General features: G+C 34.4%; 1 protein-coding gene across 2 annotated transcripts in view; it reads left to right on the forward strand.

The window, feature by feature from the left end:
* TOP2B (DNA topoisomerase II beta) overlaps positions 1 to 24,981 on the forward strand; it is a 66,528-nt gene that overhangs the window by 6,252 nt on the left and 35,295 nt on the right. The window contains exons 2-8 of one of the 2 annotated variants that reach the window (XM_015132251.3): positions 13,508 to 13,678; positions 14,720 to 14,810; positions 16,104 to 16,167; positions 20,096 to 20,241; positions 21,096 to 21,193; positions 22,263 to 22,475; positions 24,371 to 24,544. In XM_015132251.3, the coding sequence (XP_014987737.2) occupies positions 13,508 to 13,678; positions 14,720 to 14,810; positions 16,104 to 16,167; positions 20,096 to 20,241; positions 21,096 to 21,193; positions 22,263 to 22,475; positions 24,371 to 24,544 (957 nt within the window). 2 annotated transcript variants of the gene reach the window in all.

A 24,981-nucleotide genomic window follows, 5' to 3' on the forward strand; every position in this document is an offset into this window, starting at 1 on the left:
TATAGTCTGTATATTTGTTTTGATATTTTTGTTACAATTTTAAATTTTCCCCAAATGCTTTGTTTAATTTGGCAGCTGACTTTTGAAATTCAGAAAACGTCAATAATGTTATCATAGTTATAAATGAAAAAGAATAGAATTAAAACAACTTTTAGATATGTGTAGGAAATTTATCTTAATATGGTGATTATTTTACATTTTTATTCTCTTTATGAGAATGAAAATGTAGCCTTGATTTTTTTAGATTCCAATGTAATTGGATGCTGGCATTATTTATTACTATAAGTAGTTTGGTAATTTGTTCACATAAATTAAGGCAGGGAAATAAATTACAAATAAACTTAAATAACAAGTTTTCAATTGTTTTATTTAGTCTCAATGCAAATTTATTCAAAATGCTCTTGGTAAATTATTATTCTTACTATTTTTTTTTTTTTGAGATGGAGTCTAGCTCTGTCGCCCAGGCTGGAGTGCAGGGGCACTGTCTTTGCTCACTGCAAGCTCCACCTCCCGGGTTCACGCCATTCTCCTGCCTCAGCCTCCCGAGTAGCTGGGACTACAGGCGCCTGCCACCACGCCTGGCTAATTTTTTGTATTTTTTAGTAGAGACGAGGTTTCTCCGTGATAGCCAGGATGGTCTCCATCTCCTGACCTCGTGATCTGCCTGCCTCGGCCTCCCAAAATGCTGGGATTACAGAGGTGACCCACTGCGCCCGGCCAGTAAATGATTATTTTTAAAGACGTGTTGTCAATTTTTATTCAATGTGGAGTACTGGGAGCAATTGCTATAGAACGTGATATCTTGTTACTATGAACATAAAAGAATAAGAAAAGGTAAAATCAAAAGACTCTGCTGGGTCTAAAGTGAGCATAATTCTGTTAACCTACTTGTGTCAAATATACATCACTCTCTTTTATCATCTGTGGAGTTGAGGTGCTTTTACAAACATGCAGATATGAGTTTGCTAGTTTGTGGTGGATCAAGGCAATTTCCTGTTCTCTTTTCTGAATATTGTCAGCAAAAGTGTTAAAACTGAAGAGCTACCCAGGGGTGACTTGTTTTTTAAGAGAGAGAGAGAGTGATGATAACAGCAAGGGAGAAGGTGCAGAATAGATTTCTCATTTAGCTTCTCTCTTCTAAGGCCAAAGGTGGTTTGTATTAAATATGCATACCTGTTCTAGGGATGGGATCATCTTATTAACTGGGTAAGTTGCCCTCGTTCCCCTTACCCTAGATTTTGATTTTTAGTATCCTGGACATTGCTCAGGGACAACTTTCTGCTGATAAACAGGAGTTGAAAGAGACTATTATTTCTGGTTTCTGTTGTAAAAACTTATGAAAGTCTCAGGGGAGAACCACCTGTATTTGCCACTAGTGAGCCAGTGAGCAATGTAAATTACCATTTGTTGAGAATGGGAACATAAAAGACAAATTGAATTCTAGTGTTAGTTTCTACTTTCTACTCTGCCAAGGCTGCCAATCTTATTTGTGTATTTTGATTTTGTTTTTGCATAGCCTCTAGTGAGAAAGTTGGGGTTGCAGAAGTAATAAGTAGGTATAAACATTGCCTCTAGGTAAAGAAACCTTCAGTTGTATTCTAGCTTAATTATGTTTTCACATGTATGGGTTAATAAGCCTTTAACATATTTGTTTATGCATTCATTGTAGGAAATTAGAAAACGTGTAAAAAAGATAAAAATGGCATGTATTTCTACTCTATAGATAATTTTTATTGATATTCTGTTGGGCATATTTCACATTTTTTCCTACGCATGCATATATTATGCATAATTTTTTCTGACAAAAATGGGCTCATGTTTTATATATACTCTTTTGTAATGTTCACTAAACAATGCCATTTTGATAAACGAATTTAAAAATACTTAATTATCTTTACTAATACAAATTTTCTATAAAAGAGCAATAAAAGATTAACACAAATTATTTTTAGTATAGTAATTATAAACTTATTTACTCATTGAAACGTCCAAGTTTAAGGGTTTATATTAAGGGTTTTTGTTTTTTATTTATTTATTTATTTTTCTGATGGAGGCTTGCTATCACCCAGGCTGGTCTCAAATTCTTGGGCTCAGGGGATTGATCCTCAGTCTCAGACTCCAGAGTATCTGGGACTACAGGTATTTGGCACCATGCCCTATGTCAGATTTCATAAGTTGTTTGATACTGTAATTGGGAGTAGATTTGAAATATCTGCAAATGATTTCCATTGTATTCTATAAATAATATGTATCCCTTATTGCTTTTCCTGACTTTAAATAGAATAGTATCTCTTTTTCTTTCCTCAATACTTGTCATATGATATTTAGAAAAAAATACATTGTCACACATTCGTCACACTCATTTTACAGTATTTTTATGTTCTTCCTAGAGAAAATTACGAATAGTATTAGACAAAGTCAGCTACATTTCACATATTCAATTTTTTTGTTGTAAAAAACATATTAAATTTACTATCTTAGCTATTAAGTGTAGAGTTCACTAGTGTTAAATATATTCACATTGTTAAGCAACAGATCTCTAGAAGTATTTCATTTTCCAAAACAAACTATATCTACTAAACACTAATTCCCAGTCCCCCCAGCCCTTGATTAACCACCGTTTCTATGATTTTGATTACTGTAGATACTTTATATGATTGTAATCATGCAGTATTTGTTCTTTGTGACTGGCTTATTTTGTTGTTTAGCATAGTATCCTTGAGGTTCATCCATTTTATAGCACATAACAGGATTTCCGTGTTTTTTGAGGCTGCGTAATACTCCATTGTATCTAGATACCACATTTTAAAAATCCATTCATACATCAGTGGACATTTGGGTTGCCTTGCCTCTCGGCTGTTATGAATAATACCCATGATGAACATGGGTGTGCAAATATCTCTTTGAGATTTTGCTTTGAATTCTTTTGGATATATACCCAAAAGTGGGATTGCTGGATCATATAGTAGTTCTATTTTTGATTTCTTGAGGAACCTCCATACTATTTCCATAATGGTTATAGCGTTTTTCTAGGATTTTATATTCTCACCAACAGTGTAGAAATGTACCAATTTCTCCACATCCTTACCAATACTTATTTTCCGATGGCTGTCTTAATAGGTGTGAGGTGATATCTTATTGTGGTTTTGATTTGTGTTTCTCTTATTAGGAATGTTGATTATCTTTTCATATGCTGTTGACCATTTGCAAATCTTATTTGGGGAATTGTCTATTGAAATCCTTTATCCATTTGAGTGGGGTTATTTTGTTATTGTTGTTGAGTTATAGAAGCTCCTTATCTAGTTTGGATATTAACCCTTTGATGGTTTACAGATATTTTCTTGATTCCATATGTTGCCTTTTCACTCTGTCAGTTGTTTTCTTTGGTGCACAGAAATTTTTAAGTTTGATGTCCTGTTCATCTATTTTTGCTTTTGTTGTCTGTGCTTTTGGTGCCATATCCATGAAAGCATTGCCAAATCCAATGTCTCAAAGCTTTTCCTTTATGTTTCCTTCTATGAGTTTTATAGTTTTAGGTATTACTTTTAGGTCTTTAATCTATGTTAATTTTCGTATGTGGCATGAGAGTTCAACTTCATTCTTTTTGCTTGTTATCTAGTTTTCCCAGCACCATTTGTTGAAGAGACTGTCCTTTCCCCAATGTGTAGTCTTGGCATTCTTATGAAAAATCATTTGGCCTTTTATGTAAGGGTTTATTTCTGTGCTCTCTATTCTGTCTATATGCCAGTGCCACACTGTTTTAGATTTCTGTTGTTCTGTAGTAAAATCAGGTTTTCAAATCAGGAGGTGTGAGGCCTTTAGCTTTATTCTTCTGATTAAAGACTGATTTCGCTGTATGGGTTCTCTTGAGATTCCATATGAATTTTAGAATTTTTCTTTTTTCATATTTCTGCAAAAAATACCATTGGGATTTTGGTAGGAATGGCATTGAATCTGTAGATCACTTTGGATAGTTTGGACATTTTAACAATATTTTAAGTTTTTCAAATCATAAGAATGGAATGCCCTTCCATTTATTGGTATTTTTTTTTCATTTCTTTTAACAGTGTTTTGTATTTTGATGTTATTCTCACCTCCTTGGTTAAGTTTACTCTGTGGTAGTTTATCCTTTTTGAGGCTGTAGTAAATGGGATTGTTTTCATAATTTCCTTTTTTGATTGGTCATGGTTACTGCATGAAAACATAACTAATTTTTGTATCCTGCAACTTGCTGAAATCATTTATTAGTTGTAATAGTTTTTCTGTGGAATCTTTTGGGTTATCTACTATAAGATTATGCCATTTTTGAGCATAATTCTACTTCTTTTCTATTTTGTATGCCTTTTATTTCCTTTTCTTGTCTTAATTGCTCTGACTAGGACCTCTAATACTATCTTGAATATTGGCAAGATTGAGCATCCTTGCCTTGTTCCTCCTGATCTTAGAGGAAAAGTTTTTAGTCTTTCACCAGTATGTATGCTGTTAGCTGTTGGCTTTTTGTGTATTGCTTTTATTATATTGAGGTGTTTTCTATTTCTAGTTTGTTATGTGTTTTTATCAGGAAAGTGTATTGAATTTCATCAGGTGCTTTTTGTGCATCAATTGAGATGATAATGTGGTTTTTGCCCTTCATTTTGTTAATATGGTATAGTACAATGATTTGTTTTTATATTTGGAAACACTGTTGCATTTCAAGTATAAATCCTATTTGCTTATTGTGTGTAATCCTTTTAATGGGCTGTTGGGTCAGGCATGGTGGGTCATGCCTGTAATCCCAGCACTTTGGGAGGCCAGTGCAGGAGAATCGCTTGAGGCCAGGAGTTTAAGACCATCCTGGGCAATATGGTAAAACCTTGTCTCCAGAAAAGATTTTAAAATTAGCCAGGTGTGGTGGCACACAGTTGTAGTACAAGCTGCTTGGGGCAGGGGTTGTGAGGTATTGAGGAGGAGGGTGGGTGTGCTGAGGTGGGAGAATCACTTGAGCCTGGGAGGTTGAGGCTGCAGTGAGCCATCATCATGCCACTGCACTGCAGCCTGTACAACAAAATGAGATGAGGCGGGTGGATCACGAGGTCAGGAGATCGAGACCATCCTGGCTAACATGATGAAACCCCATCTCTACTAAAAATACAAAAAAGTAGCTGGGCGTGGTGGCGGGCGCCTGTAGTCCCAGCTACTCGGAGGCTGAGGCGGGAGAATGGCGTGAACCTGGGAGGTGGAGCTTGCAGTGAGCCGAGATCACGCCACTGCACTCCAGCCTGGGCGACACAGCGAGACTCCGTTTCAAAAAAAAAAAAAAAACAAAAAAAAAAACAGTGCTATTGTATTGAGTTTGCTAGTATTTTGGGGGAGATTTTTGCATCAGTCTTCGTCAGGGGTATTGTTCCGTAGTCCTCTTGTTCTGTCTTCTAGTTTTTGTATTAGAGAAATGCTGGCTTCATAGAATGATTCTGGAAGTGTTCTCTGCCCTTCATTTTTTTGGTAAGAGTTTCAAGAGTTAATTCTTTGATTATTTGGTAGAATTTTCAGGTGAAGCCATCTGGTCCAGGGCTTTTCTTTGTTGGGAAGTTTTTGATTACTGCTTCATATCCTTATTTGTTATAGGGCTGTTCAGATTATTTACTCATGATTCAATCTTGGTAGATTATATGTTTGGAATGTATTCATTTCTTCTAGATTATCTAATCTGTTGCCATATATGTGTTCATGTAAGTCTTTTATAATTTTTATTTCTGTGACATCAATTATGATGTCCCCTTTCATTTCTGATTTAGTTATTTGACTATCTCTTTTTTTCTTACGTAATCTAGCTAAGGGTTTGTCAGTTTTGTTAATTTTTTCAAAAAACAAACTCTTGGTTTCATTGTTTTTTTTTTTCTCATTGTTTTTCTATTCTCTATTTTATTTATCTTTGTTTTAAACTTTATTTGCCTTCATTAATTTGGTTTAGTTTCTCTTTTCCTAGTTCTTTGAAAGGGTCTAAAGTTAGGTTGTTAATTCGAGATCTTTATTGATTGTTAATGTTAAGTGTAATACTGTTTTAGCCGCATTACATAAATATTGGTGTATTGTGTTTTTGTTTTCATTTGTCTCCTGATATTTTCTAAATTCCCTTGTGATTTCATCTTTGACCCATTGGTTGTGTAAGAGTGAGTTGTTTAACTTCTACTTTTTTGTGGATTTTACTGTTTTCCTTTTACTGTTGATTTCTAGTTTAGTGCCATTGTTGATAGAAAATATACCTTATATGATTACAGTCTTCTTAAGTTTAAGACTTGTTTTGTCACGTAACGTGGTCTGTGTTGGAGATGTTCCATGTACAATTGAAAAGAATGTGTATTCTGCTGTTGTTCATTGGTATGTCTGTTAGGTCCAATTGGTCTATAGTGTTGTTCAAGTTCTTTGCGTCTTTATTGATCTTCTGTGTGGTTGTTCTATCCATAACCGAAAGTGGGCTAGTGAAGTCTCCTACTATTATTGTGTTGTTCTCTCTCTCCCTTCACTTCTGTCAGTGTTTGCTCATAAATTTGGGAACTGTAATGTTAGATGCATATCTTACTGGTGAATTGACCCTTTTATCATTATATAATGTCCTATTCTGTCTCTTGTGACAGTTTTTGTCTTAAAGTCTATGTTGTCTGATGTAAGTACAGCTACTCTCTTCAGATTCCAGTTTTATGGAATATCTTTTTCCATCCTTTTATTTGTAGGCTTTGTGCATCTTTGGATCTGAAGCAGGTGTCTTGTAAACAACCTATAGTTGGATCTTATTTTTTTATTTTTTATTTTTATTTTTTTTTGAGATAGAGTCTGGCTCTGTCACCCAGGCTGGAGTGCAGTGGCCGGATCTCAGCTCACTGCAAGCTCTGCCTCCCAGGTTTACGCCATTCTCCTGCCTCAGCCTCCCGAGTAGCTGGGACTACAGGCGCCCGCCACCTCGCCCGGCTAGTTTTTTGTATTTTTTAGTAGAGATGGGGTTTCACCGTGTTAGCCAGGATGGTCTCGATCTCCTGACCTCGTGGTCCGCCCGTCTCGGCCTCCCAAAGTGCTGGGATTACAGGCTTGAGCCACAGTGCCCGGCCGGATCTTATTTTTTTATTCCATTAGCTAATCTATGTGTTTTATTTGGGGCACTTAACCTTTTTTTTTTTCTAGACGGAATCTCCCTCTGTTGTCCAGGCTGGAGTACAGTGGCACAATCTTGGCTCACTGCAACCTCTGCTTCAGGTTCAAGTGATTCTTCTGCCTCAGCCTCCCGAGTAGCTGGGATTACAGGTGCCTGCCACCACAACTGGCTAATTTTTGTATTTTTAGTAGAGATAGTGTTTTACCATATTGGCCATGCTGTTCTCTAACTCCTGACCTCAAGTGATCTGCCCACCTCGGTCTCCCAAAGTGCTGGAATTACAGATGTGAGCCACCATACCTAGCCCAATTCACATTTGAAATAATTATTGACACGGACTCACTATTGCCATTTTGATTATTGTTTTTGTATGTCTTATAGCTTTTTTGTCCATCTTTCTTCCCTTGCTGCCTTCTTTTGTGTTTCATTGATTTATTTTTTTAGTGACATGTTTTGATTTTCTTCTAATTTCTCTTTGTGTATGTTCTACAGATATTTTCCTTGACTTTACCTTGCAATTTACATAACATATCTTCAAGTGATAAAACTAAATTTTAAATTAGTAACTTCAATTACGTATGAAAACTCTTCCTTTTTTCACCTCTGCCCTACCCTGCTTTGTTTTTGATGACACTTTACCTCTTTTTATATTGTGTATATTTTAACACCGATGTATAATTATTTTTTATGCTTTAAAAATTCTATACCATATTTAAGTGATCTGTATTACTGCATTACAATACTAGAAGATGTCATATTTCTTTATATACAAATAGTCTTCAGAAAGTTCATGGAAAATGTATATTATGAGAAAATTATGCATGGATTTAAAAATTTTTTTGTATCAAAATAAACTTCTACTAACTTGTTATAACATTTCTGAACAAAATCTAGTTTGAGGTACTAGGAAGGATAAGACATCATTTGGAAAAGAGCCCTTATCAGAGCAATATGAATTATGCTAAAATTGAAGCAAGAACAAACATCAAGTTTATGAAGAAGCTTAGGTGGAAAAATGGTGAAATCATTGATTTACAGTATGTTTACAGAGCCAGTGTCTCAAATAAATGAGCAGTTTACAAATGGATAACTTAAGAAGAGATGAGATGATGTTAAAGATGAAGCCTGCAGCAGCAGACCATCTGCATCAATTTGTGAGGAAAAGATTAATCATGTTCATGCCCTTATTGAAGAGGACCAATGATTAACAGCAGAAACAACAGCCAACACCATAGATGTCTTAGTTGGTTCAGCTTCCACAATTCTTTATGAAAAATTAAAGATTCACAGACTTTCCACTCAATGGGTGCCAAAACCATTGTGCCTAGATCAGCTGCAGACAAAAGCAAAGTTTTTAATGGAAATTTTAAACAAATGGGATCAAATCCTGACGAATTTCTTCAAAGAATTGTAACAGGAGATGAAACAGGCTTTACCAGCATAATCCTGAAGACAAAACACAATCAAAGCAATGGCTGTTAAGAGGTGGAAGTGGTCCAATCAAAGCAAAAGAAGACAGGTCAAGAGCAAAGGTCTTGGCAACAGTTTTTTAGGATGCTCAAGGCATTTTGCTTGTTGACTTTATGAAGGGCCAAAGAATGATAACATCTGCTTATTATGAGAGTGTTTTGAGAAAGGTAAAGTTTTAGCAGAAAAATCCCCAGGAAAGCTTCACCAAAGTCTTTCTCCATCGTGACACTACGCCTGCTCATTCCTTTCATCAAACAAGAGCAATTTTATGAGATTTTTGTTGATAAATAATTAGGCATCTATCTTATAGTCTTGATTTCGCCCCTTCTGAGTTTTTTTTGTTTGTTTGTTTTGTTTACTAATCTTAAATCTTTAAAAGGCACCTATTTTTTTTTTCAGTTGGTAATGTAAAAAGACTGCATTGGCATAAATTCCCAAGACCCTTGGTCTTTAGAGATGTGATAAATGGCTGATATCATCACTTATAAAAGTGTCTTGACCTTTAGGGAGCTTCTCTTGAGAAATAAAATTTATATTTTTTATTTTTATCTTTTGATTCCATTTTTTCCAGGAACTTTTTGAAGTCTCCTTGGACTTTACCAGGGAGTTAAGTATTTTTGTGTTACTGTGTTGCTATTTTTTATCCTTTTGCTTTAAGGGACTCCCTTTATCATTTCTTGTTGGGCAAACCTAGTGGTGATGAACTGTCCCAGCATTTGTTTATCTGAGAAAGTCTTAATTTCTACTTCATTTTTGAAGGGCACTTTAGCTAGATATAATGTTCTTGGTTGGCAGTGTTTTTTTTTTTTTTTTTTTCTCTTCAGTACTTCAGATATATTCTTCCAATCCCTTCTACCTTGCAAGGTTTCTGCTGAGAAATTGGCTAGTAATCGAACAGAAGCTCCTTTGTACTTGATGATTCCCTTTTTTGTTGCTGCTTTCAAGATTATCTCTCTGTCTATGACTTTTGACAGTGTAATTATGTGTCTTGGTGTAGTTTTCTTTAGATTTATCCTAGTTGGAGTTCTTTGAGCTTCTTTAATTTGTATGTCCATTTATGTCCTCAGATTGGGAAAGTTTTCAGCTATTATTTCTTCAAACAGGCTCTTTCCCCATTTCTCCCTTTCTTCTCCTTTGAGACTTACATAATGTATATGTTGTTCTGATGATAGTGGCCCATAAGTTCTTTAAGCTCTTTTTGTGTTTATTCATTCCTTTGCCTTTTTTCTCCTTTCCTTTGGCAGTTTTGAAAGTTCTGTCTTCAAATTTGCTGATTTAAAAAAATTCTGCCTACAAAGTCTACTGTGATATCCCTCTAGTGTATTTTCAATTCATTTACTGTATGCTTCAGTTCCAGAAATAATGTTGGCTACTTCATCATAGTTTTTATCTTTGTTGATTTTTTTTCTTTTTGTTTATGCATTGTTACACCGAGTTTTTGTTTGTCCATCTGTACTCATTTATTTCATTAAGCATCCTTTGGCAGTTAATTTGAATTCTTTGTATGACTATATTTCCATTTCTTTAGGCTCAATTTGTGGTGATTTATTTATTATTTTTTTGAGACAGGCTCTTGCTCTGTCACCCAGGCTGGAGTACAGTCGTGTGCTGATGGCTTACTGCAGCCTCCCAAGTAGCTGGGACTACAAGTGTGCGCTACCACACCTGGCTAATTTTTTTTTTGTTTGTTTTGTTTTGGTAGAGATTTGGCCATGTTACTCAGACTGGTTCTGAGCTCTGGGCCCAAGGGATCTGCCTGCCTCAGCCTCCCAAAGTGCTAGGATTACAGGTGTGAGCCACTGCGCCTGGCTACAATTTAATTTTTTACATTGAATCGGCCATATTTCCTTGTTTCTTTGTATTGTTATTTTCTGTTAGGGCTTTGGCATTTGAAGGCTTAGCTAACTCTCCAGTCTTTGCAGTCTGGTTTCATACTGGGAAGACTTTCTTCATCCAGTTTGTCTAGCTAGGGAATCCTGAGACCTCACAAATATTTTATGGGGATGCATCCTCTTTAGGTTTGTGCATGGAAGGTTTGCGTCTGTGTTTGCTCTCTCTGGAGTGTGTGTGTCTGCTTTACTTGTGGCCGCTGGTGCTGTAGTAAACTACAGTACTGGAGCTCCACCTTGTGTCTGTTTCTGATACTGCAGAGTCTGATGCTAAACTTTGATTGCCTTTGTTCTCAGTGACCCTCATCCTGGCACCCTGTTCAATGTCAGTACTTAGATTCAGTCAAGAGGTTTCTAGGGTAATACTGCCCCCAACTGTTCCATTGGAGGTATATTCCTCTTCTGCTCCTCCCTAGGGAGAAGGTGAAAGTTGCTGTTGTCATGTTTTTCTCAATCTTGCCTTGCTGGGGCAGATAGAAGGGAGGACATGAGCTTTGATGCTATTTTATGTTCACCTGGGGTGCTGGAATGTATCACAAAGGCAGTAGGATTATATGTTATTGTTGAATCCATGTCTTCATGGGGAAAGAAAGGCCTGGGGTTTCTTATTTTGCCATCTGGCTGACCACACTCAAATGTTATCTGTTTTTTTAGACATTATCTTAGCAAGAATGGCAAGTCTTTGAACTTGATAGAGATTTGGTGGGTTCAAGCTTTCAAACATTTTTTTTGTAATATATCCATTTGGGAAGAGATGCAGGGAGGAAGAGGTGGTGATTATAAGTAAGGAAATATGGAAAAAGTTGTAAATTCTTAAGCATGAGGTAAGGCTTTACTCCTGTTTTTTGTTGTTGTTGTTGTTCGTTTTTTTGTTTTGTTTTGTTTTGTTTTTTAATCCCTGTGCGCCCTTTAGTTCAGCTTAGTTCATACAAATTAGATAGACATGAGCCTCTGGTTGAGTCTCATCTTGAAAATATTTTCTTTGTGATGGGGTTGGTTTTGGAAGAGTAGCCTGGAATAGGAAAGCTTTTACTTGTATGGTTATCATGTGTCCTCAACCTTTATGTCAATAATTGCAGACTTAAAATAGCAGTTCTGAGTTAATGGTAAAATGTTACCTACCTTTGATTCCATAGCATCCATCTTCTTTGAGTACTTTCTTACAGTGTGATTTTAATGATTATGATCTTTGTTCTATTTTGAGGCTCCATTAAAAAATAAATTGTGATTTTATTGTTAGAATCATTTCTATAAATTAACGTCACTGTGCCTGGCCCCTAAACATAAGTTCGTTTTTACCAATCAACTATTTCTTTATAAAACACAAGGAATGTGATTAGAAATTTGAAGACTATCTGGTATTTAAAAAATAAAGTTCATTTTTCTGGCCAGCTAGTTCATCATCTAACTTTTGCAGAAGTAGAATGTGAAAACTTTGTGAAACAGAATTATTTGCTTTTATGCAAAGCCATTTTTAATTGTCTTTGAGCAGTGTTAATGGAAAAACTTATAAATGTAGGAATGTATAAGAATGTAGTTTAAAATCTAGTAGAATGAGTTGTTTTTAATACTTTTATTTTGAACTATTATTAAATCTTTAATTTTATATAAAACTTACTGCATTGTGAAATTATAATTAATGTTTGAATTTCCTCAGGATATATTAAATTCTTGGTTTAGACTTTTCAGAGGTCATGTTTTTGATTTTTAAACATGCTTAATGAGAAAGTTTTTAAAAATAAAAACTTTAAAGAGGAATTAAAATTGCGTACTGCTTGTTTAAATGCACAAAATCTCTGTATCTTCTATTGTCTGTATTCTGTTTCTTTAATTTCTACTAAAATTTGAAGGCCTATGAAGATATTTTAATTCTCATTGTGTTATTTTTTGACTCTGAAAAAATAGGCCATCATATCTTTTCAGTGGGATGTCATATTTGTCAGCATTAAAGAATCTCAGAAGGAGAGAAGTATATTCTCTGCTGCTCTTAAGAAGACAAGGAAATTTGTAGACCTTGGAAATTTCATTTGACATCCTCATCTGCTGTAGGAATGTTTAGAATTAGAATTTAGAATTAGGCACCAACCTGTGCCTCCTTGAACCTGGTAGAGAAACTGGGATCAGTATTGGGGCACCCGGAGCTGATATGTGAGGAATTATTGGCATGATCTACAAATGTGTGAAATTTGAAGATTTTATAAGCTATTATATTTTCAGTCATATCAGTGTTTATTAACTACATAGGTTAATATTTTGCGTAGGTCATATTTGTTTGTACCGTAGTCTTCAGTAACTTAATGGTGGAGAGCTTACATCTGGAAGCTTCTGGGGCTCCCGTACCTAGCAAGGTTCAGTCATTGTGATTCTGTAACCTCACCAGAACTCAAGGTTTTGAAGACCACAAAAATTAACTTGAGGCCAGGCATGGTGGCTCACGCCTGTAATCCTAGCACTTTGGGAAGCCAAGGCAGGCTGATCACCTGAGGTCAGAAGTTCAAGACCAGCCTGGCCAACATGGTGAAACCTTGTCTCTACTAAAAATACAAAACAAAAACAAACAAAAAAAAACCAACTAGCTGAGCATAGTGGTGCGCATCTGTAGTCCCAGCTACTCAGGAGGCTGAGGCGGGAGAATCACTTGAAACTGGGAGGCAGAAGCTGCAGTGAGCCAAGATCACACCATTGCACTCCAACCTGGACGACAGAGCAAGACTGTCTCAAAAACCAAACAAACTTGATATCTTATAGAATTGGGAAATGTATGTATTTTTGGATTGCTAGAGACTGCTCTAGTGATTCTGGTGACTATACCCATGTTTTGGGCTCAGTCAAAACTACAGGTTCACGTTGTATAATAAGAGCCAGACTGTCAGTAATAGACTTGTGTTTTCTTTAGGATTTAAAAAATCAGTGAGTCTGAAAGATAATTTTGCCATTAAAAAAGAAAACCCATGTCGTGTGTCCATACTCATTGTTTACCCCTTGGTAGGTTATTTAAATTTGATTTTTTGGTTAATTTTAGACTCTTTTTGATCAGAACAATGCTGCAAAAAAAGAAGAGTCAGAAACTGCCAACAAAAATGATTCTTCAAAGAAGTTGTCTGTTGAGAGAGTGTATCAGAAGAAGACACAACTTGAACACATTCTTCTTCGTCCTGATACATATATTGGGTCAGTGGAGCCATTGACGCAGGTAATTATTGCTAAAATTGATTGAAATTAGGAGATGTGCATCTATATCTACTTTTTAATGTTGATAAAATTGTAATTACATGGTTTGGAAATCTGTAATTTCACCTATCTATAGTCATGGTCAAAGTAGGGTGAAAGATCTAGAAGTAGAAATGTATTTACTTCTTTCTGGGGATAAAAACCATCACAAGAGCCCGGGCACGGTGGCTCACGCCTGTAATCCCAGCACTTTGGAAGGCCGAGGCAGATGGATCACCTAAGGTCAGGAGTTGAAGACCAGCCTGGCCAACATGACTAGTTGAGACTAGTAAGAACTGGGATTCAAAGTAGATCTCTCTGACTCCAAAGTCTTGCTTTGTTCGTATTATTTTACTCGCTCCCTGTATTATAAAAAAAGATAAAGCATGAATTTTCCATTATTTATGAAAAGTAATGTTTTTATTTTTTCAACTATTTAATTCTGTTTCTAATAATTATTGATGTCTTACATTAAAACTGACTTTAAGGCCAGGCGCAGTGGCTCACACCTGTAATCCCAGCACTTTGGGAGGCCGAGGCAGGTGGATCACGAGGTCAGGAGATCGAGACTATCCTGGCTAACACAGTGAAACCCCGTCTCTACTAAAAATACAAAAAATTAGCCAGTCATGGTGGCAGGCGCCTGTAGTCCCAGCTACTTGGGAGACTGAGGCAGGAGAATGGCATGAACCCGGGAGGCAGAACTTGCAGTGAGCTGAGATCGTGCCACTGCACTCCAGCCTGGGTGACAGTGCAAGACTGTCTCAAAAAAAAAGGAAAAAAAAGAAAAAAAGCTGACTTTATGTATAATAATACAAACTTGATACAAAATGAACAATTTCTCAATTTTGAGGTTAATTTAATATGAATAGTGAAGTCGACTATTACTGAAGTTGTATATGTTTTTCTACTTCGCAGATCTAAGTATTCGTATAGTGTAAATGACTGGATGTGGATTATACTATGAAAAATTGATGTTAAGGATTTATTGAGTAAAAAACTATTTTTGAATTTTTCAATGCAGTTCATGTGGGTGTATGATGAAGATGTAGGAATGAATTGCAGAGAGGTTACCTTTGTGCCAGGTTTATACAAGATCTTTGATGAAATTTTGGGTGAGTACTTGCTTAGGATTTAATGCATATTTCTATTAATATCATCATAATGTCCTTTTATATATAAAGCCAGACTTAACCAGTATAAACTTGAAGGGTATATCTCTGGCTTTTATCCTTCTGAATATAAATGATCTTCAGAAAATTTATACCATGATCTGTAGTGTTTATCTCTGTTTCATCTTTGTTTCATTTTCTTCATCTATGAAATCAGTGTGTTGTGTTTGTAATCCCATATTTGGTCTGTACTCCTCTATGTGTAGTCTTCCGGGATTTGCTAGCATCACAGTTACCTGGGGGCATCTTGAATATGGAGATGACAGGGACTGATTTTGTAGATTCATTGAGTTGGGATATGTAAATATGTTTTCACCAACAAATCAGATACTTCTGTTGGGCAGCCAAGTTTAATAACCATTGCTCTAAATGTTCTCTGTCCTCTCGAAATCACATGGTTAATTAAATTATGTGAATGCCTAGTCGACTGCCAGGGGATGCTTGTACTTTGGAAATATTCTAACCAAGGACACTCTAGAAATTCTCTTGCTCTGCCATCTCAGTGCAACTTGAGGTTTCCTAGTGTAGTTGTATGGGTCTCTCAGAGCTGCTTCTGTTGGTATTTGGTGAAGAAGTAAGAGATTAAAACTGGGTTACATTTTATACCTTAACTCTTGCCTCCATATTATAATTTTACTGTTCTAAGTTTATTACAAGGGTTTGTCAGGAACATATTTCTTCTATGATTGTGTTCAAATTTCCTTGAAGCAGTGGTTAATGAATGTAAAAATATTTATGTTGTCAGTTATAGTGCCTAGGATACAGAATTTTGATTTCTAAGGGTGTTAAACACTTTTTTTGGTAACTAAAAATGAACTGGTTTCTATTCAATATGCCTATAAAGTCACTAGTTTATTGAAAGAGGTCAGTAGAATGCAATTACTTGTTACCAAGAAAAAAATATAATTAAACAAAAGTTTTTACTTTTAGACCTGGATTTGGGTGTTGTAAAATGCAGGTGTTTGCTCTGACTTAATTTGTTTTGATTAATATGTATACTAAAACATTTCCTTCTCTTTTTTGTGATGGAAAACATAATAGTAATTTGATGTGATAATACAATTTAGGAATATTATTTAGAAAATAAGATTTTATATGAGAAGTTAATGGTACTTATTTTCATTAACTATTACCATATGTAGATGTTTATATTAAGCAGTGATGCACATAAAGTTGTGTCCATGTATTTATTTATATAATTTTGTATATTACTCACTGAGATGTTTAATTTTGTAGTTAATGCTGCTGACAATAAACAGAGGGATAAGAACATGACTTGTATTAAAGTTTCTATTGATCCGTAAGTATATTTAAAGTTTAATTTTTTATGCTGTTTTATTCAGATAGTCCCCAATTAATGAGTACTCCTCAAATAATGTATATGGGTAGTACTTTTTTGTTTCCCTGTTGTTTGAGACTTTGTAATTTTTGCCTCTTTTCTGTGTCATTTATTGTCTTTTCTTCCAAAGAACTTCCCTGTCGGGACTCTTGGAGACCATTTTTCTTTGATGCTATATATGCTATTTCAGCTGCTAGAGTAGTCACCCTATCTTTTCTTTGGGACTCAAGGCTAAGGGCCATTAGTGTGATTCCAGTTATACTTTAAATTTACTTTTCATGATTGGTGTTTGGAGTTTTCCATTATTTATGACATGATTTAATAGATTAGCTACTGTTGGTGTAACTAGTTGTTTAGCTAATTATATTACTGTGGTGATTTTTATTATTTTTTTGCGTAGGATGAAGGTGTATAAAAAATAGTAGTGTTAAATCAGAAACATAACTGTTATATTTCTCCTGTTTTTACCAGCATGCCTTTTGTAAAATATTACATTCATCGTTTGTGATTTCATTAGTAATTTAGCATGATTTTAAGATTTTTCTCTAGTAAACATAAAAATCTAATAATTCAGGTGTAGTCTTAGTAATCTAATTTCAGTTAAGATTAGTAGTATAATAAAACTATAATTTGGTTATACCTTGAAGTTAACTGTATTTTATATGAAAATGTTACCATATAACTATGCTGTTGGATTCTTTATTTTTCTTCTCCATTCTTTTTTTTTTTTTAAATTTGGATTATTTCTATAATGAATGTGTTCTTGAGAAGTTATATAAGGTATACAAGGCATAAATTACAACTTATACAGAAGTTTAAGATGGTTTCAAGGAAATTTTGGCTGTTAAGATTCCTTTTCCTTGTTTAGGCAATTGTCAGTTAAAAATCATCTCTCTCTTCATTTATTATGTTTTAAGAGAGTAAGGAGTAATAGACACTGAATGTTTGATACTTTTGAATTGTTTTCAAAATTGAACAATTCTAATTGAAAACTAAGAAAGAAAGAACCCACTCTTGATGAACGTATTTGCAATTGTTTAGTTCTTTTATGTGGAACTAGCCATATTAGTCCAAATATTTTAGCCACATTAATACAATAAGATTAAATTTAAGAAATAGTGTATAGCATACCATCATAACAAAGTGACGAAGTGAGCTAAACCAGGTGCAGCAGCTCACGCCTGTAATCCTGGCACTTTGGGAGGCTGTCAGGCGGATCCCTTGAGCCCAGGAGTTAGACACCAGTCTGGGCAACATGGTGAAAACCTGTCTCTACCAAAAAAAAAAAAAAAAAAAACAAAATTATCTGGGCATAGTGGCACGTGCTTGTAGTCCCAGCTACTCAGCCGACTGAGGTGGGAGGATTGCTTGAGCCTGGGAGGTCAGGCTGCAGAGAGCCATGATTGTGCCACTGTACTCCAGCCTGGGTGACAGAGCGAGACCCTGTCTAAAAAAAAAAAAAAAAAAAATAGACAATGAAGAAGTGAGCTGTAAGACAACTCTGTAGACTGGATAAGGGCTCTTGGTTTATTTTACTTATCAGTTCATTACAGATTTTGTACAAAGTGTAATTCTACATAATTCTAGTAATTCTAGTGCCTTTATCACTCCATTTTATACTCTGTTTTTAATCAACAAACATTTTTGTGTAGGCGTAAGAGGGAAAATTATAAATAAGTTTATTTGTTTTCTCAATGGCAATGAGGTATCAATTTTTTTTCATATTTCCCACCTCATTTTAACTGCTTCTGGTAGAAAATTATTTTATTTCAATATAAACAAAAATCCTTAGCTATTCCAAGAAGAAAAGGTGATGGTAGTATAGTTTTTCACCCCTCCTTTCTTATTTCTTTCATTGTTTATGAAACATTGATGAAAAATTGAGTCTTAATCTTGCCTTTAATTGAGTTTCATATACTTCTAAAATTGGCGTTAGGCAAGCATTTTGTGAGAAGTTGCTGATTTGTATATTGTATTTCTGAGTTTTAACTATAGCATTTTGTCTCTTGTGAATTTTGTCCCATAGTCACTTTTTTTTTTTTTACCACATATACTATGGAAATTAGTATTATTTTGATTAAAATAAATGCTATTTCAGCAGTGCAGTTTTTGCTTCAGTAAGATTTCTAATTGTCATTTTAAAGCTAAATTTAAATGAGAAAAAGAGCTGTTGCACTGTTTATCCAATTGATCCAGTTTTATCTGCTGTCCATTTTTGTATCCTTTGAGTTTCATTCTTTTTAATATTTTTGTATAGCAGATTTTTATTTTTCTTTGTACATTCGTTCACATAAACTTCTTGTGTGGAGGAGAGGTTAAATTTTAATAGCTAATGGGCAAAGTATATAGGATATATAATACAGTCTAGCTCTTATTCTTTCTTTTCCTCCATAGTATTCTGTGATGTGGGGATAAAATTTAAGGAAAACATGGTTGTAAAGCCATGAGAATAGATTAAATACAAGGTATGCCATACAGAATTTGGACAGTTCTTCTAGAAGTTAGAGAAGTTAGAGCAACTTCTTACAAGGGAACTTAACACTTATTAAATAATATATTATAATAGTATTGAAACAATTTATTTGTGGATGTCTATCTGACTAAAAACAAATGTGGAAGCTGGGCACAGTGGCTCACGCCTGTAATCCCAGCACTTTGGGAGGCCAAGGTGGGTGGATCATGAGGTGAGGAGTTTGAGACCAGCTTGGCCAACATGGTGAAACACCGTTTCTAATAAAAATACAAAAATTAGCCATTAGTGGTGGTGCGCGCCTGTAATCCCAGCTACTTGGGAGACTGAGACAGGAGAATTGCTGGATCCCAGGAGGCAGAGGTTGCAGTGAGCTGAGATCGTGCCACTGCACTCCAGCCTGGGTGACAGAGCGAGACTCTGTCTCAAACAAAAACAAAAACAAATGTGGAAAGCATATTAACCAGAGTTCAAAATATTCCTCTAGCTTAAGTATTCTTTACTTAGAATTGAAACTTTAAAACTATAGCTTAAAAAAAATACTGTATACTCATGCTAAATTATATATGTAGACATTTCTTCTTTTAACAAATGGAATCATAGTATATATACTATTTGATATCTTTCTCTTTATTCAACATATTATAGACAGCTTTCGTTATTAACTTACATAGATCCACTTAATTTTTTTAAACTACTTGCAAGTATTTTATTATGTTGATGTGTCATTTATTTAACCTCTTGCCAACTGATAAGTATTGGATATTTAGATTTTCAATGTTTTTTTTAGCCTAATTATTTTTGAAAATTTATTTGTAAACTATTAAATGCAATATTCTTATTCTTAATTTTTATTGAATATTATCAATGGAGCAAATTGTAAAATTCTGAATAATTGTTTAGAGATTACAGAGATAAATACCAGATCTGTCAAATGATATAGATTGAAATTTTATAAGAGAGTTTGATAGCAAGTTCCAGTTTCATACTCATATGGACTTAGCTATGTTGAGGATGCCAAACGTTGATTTTTTTTTTTTTGAAATTGTGATGAAGATAATTAACTTACAAAATGCCTATTTTAATTACACTACCGTGTGCTAAACATGATGAAACCTTTTTTTAAGGTTTTCTCATGAGTATGTTGCCTTTTTTGTCATCCTGAGATATTTAAGGTCTGTAATTTTCCATTCTTGCCTTTATTTTCTTCATAATCCTTCTCTATTAGTTATGACTCAGGGAAAGAAATGTTTGTCCTCACCGAGTATTTTCTTGAGAGATGAATCAGTGCCTTCCAATTGATAATGACTAGTATCTTATAATCTTTAAGGTTTATTCTAGATTACTTTTTAATGAATTAATTTATCTTGACTATTTTAAGCTCTAAATTCTGCTTTTCTTTTTCTTTTTTTTTTACAGTGAATCTAACATTATAAGCATTTGGAATAATGGAAAAGGCATTCCAGTAGTAGAACACAAGGTAGAGAAAGTTTATGTTCCTGCTTTAATTTTTGGACAGCTTTTAACATCCAGTAACTATGATGATGATGAGAAAAAAGTTACAGGTAAAGTCTGAATGGAATTTTGATTGAAAAATACTGTTTTCTTAATATAAAATGTATAACTTACTAAGGAAATTGTGCAGTTTTGGTGTGAGAAAATCATTTTCAGAATTAATATTTATAAACTATCATGTATAAATATTGTCTTGATAATAGTTTAACAGTGACATTTTAAAACCTTAAGTCTGATAGTACATTGACTGTTGTTAGAACTGCTGGAAGTTTAACTTGGCTGATAGCTTGAGTTTTGATTTTAGATAGGACTAGTATGATGTCTATGTATATAAATTTTTTATTACATAAGTACTGTGTCTTTTGGTATTAAGTTACTTTTAAACTGTTTTCCTTAAGAAGGTCAGGTTCGAAAATCTAGACTCTGTAAATAGAGTTGAAAGTGCTTTGACCAAAACCATATGTTTTCATACTTATTTATGTTGCCCAAATAGGTTGATGGGTTTTTTTTGTTTTGTTTTGTTTTGCTTTTTAAACCAAGGCTCTGGGAAATGATATAGATTAAAATTTTGTAATAGAGAAGCAAGTTTGATAGAAAGTTCAGATTTCATACTCACAGAGATTTACTGGGTCATGAAAGATACAAAGCTTAATGTTTTTGAAATTGTAAAGACTGTGGTAAATGTACAAAATACCCATTTTAATTACACTACTATATATGCTAAATCTTAATTGTATCTTTCTTTAAATGAAAAAAATCTAATTATGCTCTGGAATAGTCAATTGGTGATTGATAATGCAGTTAGTGGAACAGTTTTGCAACAGCCTTGCCCTATGGTAGTAAATTAACAAAATTCCTTTAAAATCATTTTTACTAAACCTTTTACATTTAATTTTTCTTACAGGTGGTCGTAATGGTTATGGTGCAAAACTTTGTAATATTTTCAGTACAAAGTTTACAGTAGAAACAGCTTGCAAAGAATACAAACACAGTTTTAAGCAGGTATGCTAGAAACACATCTATTTCTTTTTTTAAAATAATGTTTTATTATTTTGTTGAGATAGTAGAACCTTAGATAAATTGCAGTAATGCCTATATAACTTCATTTTTTGTTTTCAAAGCATTATCCAAGTCAACTCATCAGAGTAAAGAGACGTCAGAATGCCTGGGAGATTTAATATAAGCCTATTCCTCTATCATTCCTTTAAAACAAAGTGCTTTATTTAACAGGCTTTATTTAACTTAGTTAAGTATTAGTGAAAATATCCTAAACCTCACAGACTCATGTACATGCAACCGCTTAGTGTGTTTGAAAAATTCCTCAATGAATCATCAAATTTGTATTTCAAAATTTTATTTTATTCTTGCAGGTCTATGAAATGATTTGAAATTTTATATAAGCTAAAATAATTTTTATTTTAAGTTTTCTTTATTGCTTTCCAACAACCCTACTGTTGAAGTAAGCAAAAATAATTTTGTCAGGAAAAGCATCATGCATGTTTATTTTTCTAAAAGTCTATATGGTCATGTTGAAGAATTTGAAAGAGGTTTTGTGGACAGTTTAAAAATTTGTACAGTTTAGTTTATTTTTAACATGAGATAATTATCACAGTAATACAGTTGTCCCTCAGAAGGATTAGTTCTGGGATGCCCTTTCTATACCGAAATCAGAGGAGGATCAAGTCCCTTATATAAAATGGGGTAGTATTTGCATATAACCTATACACATCCTCCCATGTACTTTAAATCAACTCTAGATTACTTATAATACGTAATACAATATAAATGCCATGTAAACAGTTATGCTGTATTTTAAAAATTTGTATTTTTTATTATTTTTTCCCAAATATTTTTAAGCTGCAGTTGGTCAAATCTACAAATGTAGAACCTACCCAAAGGCTGACTGTATTTACTATTTTTTTTTTGTCTGTAATAGTATCAAGGATTTGTTTGGTTTGTTGTGAGGTTGGAAAATTGATATCGTTTGATGAATGAATTTAATGAGCGAAGTCTTTATATATTATGAAATATGGAAGCATTATAGAAATATTTGATTTTGTTTCTTTTAAAGACATGGATGAATAATATGATGAAGACTTCTGAAGCCAAAATTAAACATTTTGATGGTGAAGATTACACATGCATAACATTCCAACCAGATCTGTCCAAATTTAAGATGGAAAAACTTGACAAGGATATTGTGGCCCTCATGACCAGAAGGGCATATGATTTGGCTGGTTCATGTAAAGGGGTCAAGGTCATGTTTAATGGAAAGAAATTGCCTGTAAGTCTCCTGTAAAATAGTTTTAATACTATGTTATTTTATACAGAGAATATTGTTGGGTCTTCCTTTTTAAAAGTTCATCTGGTAATCTCTTTTACTGGTGTGTTTAGATGATTCACATTTAAAGTGATTATTGATACATTAGCCCATTCTTTCTTCAAATAATGCTTCTGTCTTGTTCTTTCCTTTCCTTCTTGGTTATATATATGTTACATTCTTTGATATTGTCTCCAGTTCTTGAATGCTCTATTTTATTCACTCTACTTCCTCTTTTTGTATTAGTTTAATTTTTATTCCCCTCTCTTCAAGTTTACTTTTTTGCAATCTCTGCATCAAGTTTCCTGAAGAGCCTGTCAAAGGCATTCCTCATGCTTTCTATGTTTTTTATTTTTAGCATTTCCATTTGATTATTTCTTATAGTTTCCATGTCTTTGCTGAAGTTGCATGTTGTCTACATTTTCCATTAGATACTTTAACATACTAATGAATTGTTATTTAAAATATTTTATCTGATACGTGTTACGTCATCTGTGAGGTGCTTATTCTGTTTCTGATGATTGCTTTATCTTTTCAGATTGTTTTTTTTTCTTGCCTTTTGGCACGCCCTGTAAGTTGTGGAAAATCAGATATGTTTTGTAGGGCAGTAGATATTGAGGTAAATAAGCATTAGTGTAGGACTTAGGTTATATTTACCCAGGAGATGGGCTGTGTTTGAAGTTTATTTTTGCTGTAGTTATTAGTGTTGAGGTTTGTTGCTGCTGTGAGTACCAGAGACTTCCAAATTCTGTCTTGTTTTTGTCTTTCCCCTTGGCTTAGGGCCTTCTTTTTGAGCTGCCCCTCAGAGGTGATCTGACTCTTGCAGCTTTTCCAGCTGAAACCCACTGTTGTTACTGGAGGCTTGGTAGCATGATGGTAGATTTTGGGGGAGATGTTCTCTAATTACATCCCAACCTTTGGAGTGCATGGTGAACCTGTATCTCAGGGGTTTGACCTTTATAAGTTTATGCCTCTCCTCCATAGGTAAAGACTTTTTTCTGCCTTCTATTCTCTTTCCCCAGCTGCAGCAGGTTTCCACCAGTGACCAGTGTTCTCAGCCTGTGTCCTTGAGGTTCCCTGCCCTGCAGAATAAGCATTTTTTTTTTGGGTAAGGGAGATAGATCTGGGTGGATTTCCCAGTGACTACTGTTTCTCTCTCCCAGCTGGCACCATAGGAATGCAGAGGGGAAACCTTCTCTAGATTCTCACTGGTCTTCTCTGTGAGAATTTGGTGCGTTTTCTGGAGGAAAAACTTGCAAGTGTGTGAATAAATGAACTTATGACTATAGCCCCTAGAAGCTTTATGCATTCAAACTAGCATATACTCTTTCAGTAGTAATTAGTCAAAATTTCTAGTTTAATGTTCCTACTATATCTGCCCCAGGTAAGCAAAAGCTTAGGTTTTGCGGTCTTCTACAGACACTTGTGTCTCTAGGCTTCAGGATGGCCAGCTCTCCTGTGATCTCAATTCTTCAGTGGGTTCACGAAAAACCCTGTAATTTGTTGTCTGATTACCCGTTTTCTTGTAAGGATGGAAGCTTTTTTTCCTGCTAGTTCATTATCTGAACTGAAGCTAGAAGTCTACCATATCATTTTAAAAATATAAATTTCTGAAATATTTTATAACAATTTACCTGTCCCTTCACATCCTTTTTTTTGTCAAGTACACATAGAAATGAATTTCTTTTTTAAAGGTCAAGGGTTAAGGAATAGATCTGGGAAATGCCACTAAGATTTGGATCTGTACATTTAGAACTGTTGTAAATGAGATGAAATGAAAGTATACGTACTTAAGGTCATTCACCTATTTGAGCTGCCAGTATAAGATTTTTAATTGTTTTTGTTTTTTAAATTAATAGGTAAATGGATTTCGCAGTTATGTAGATCTTTATGTGAAAGACAAATTGGATGAAACTGGGGTGGCCCTGAAAGTTATTCATGAGCTTGCAAATGAAAGATGGGATGTTTGTCTCACATTGAGTGAAAAAGGATTCCAGCAGATCAGCTTTGTAAATAGTATTGCGACTACAAAAGTAAGTAAGCAAATTATTTGTTTCCAAGTCAGTGGTGGAACAGTGCTTCATTAAAAACTACAAAATAAATAACAATATCAGCAACCCCCAAAAAACCCAAATCTGTTTTTGTTAAATAAGAATTGACTTATGAAAAAGAAAACCTGTTTTCTATGAAATTGCTGTATTAAAATTTATTTAAATATTCATTGAGAAGTAAGTTTATATGATTAGTGTTTGTAGTTGAACATATTTATATTTTATGAAATTTGAAATGACAAATTCCTTTTTCTGTAGCTTTTAGCCCCACCTTCCCCAACCTCTGGGGAGAGGAGAGGGGGCTGGTGACTGAGTTAAGAATCAATTATGGCTATGTGATAAAGCTCTATAAAAACTCCTGAACAGTGGAGTTCACAGAACTCCTAGGTTGGTGAATACATTGAGGTGCAACAAAGAGG

Source organism: Macaca mulatta, chromosome 2 (assembly GCF_049350105.2).
Source record: "Macaca mulatta isolate MMU2019108-1 chromosome 2, T2T-MMU8v2.0, whole genome shotgun sequence".
In the NCBI taxonomy this organism is placed as follows: domain Eukaryota; kingdom Metazoa; phylum Chordata; class Mammalia; order Primates; family Cercopithecidae; genus Macaca; species Macaca mulatta.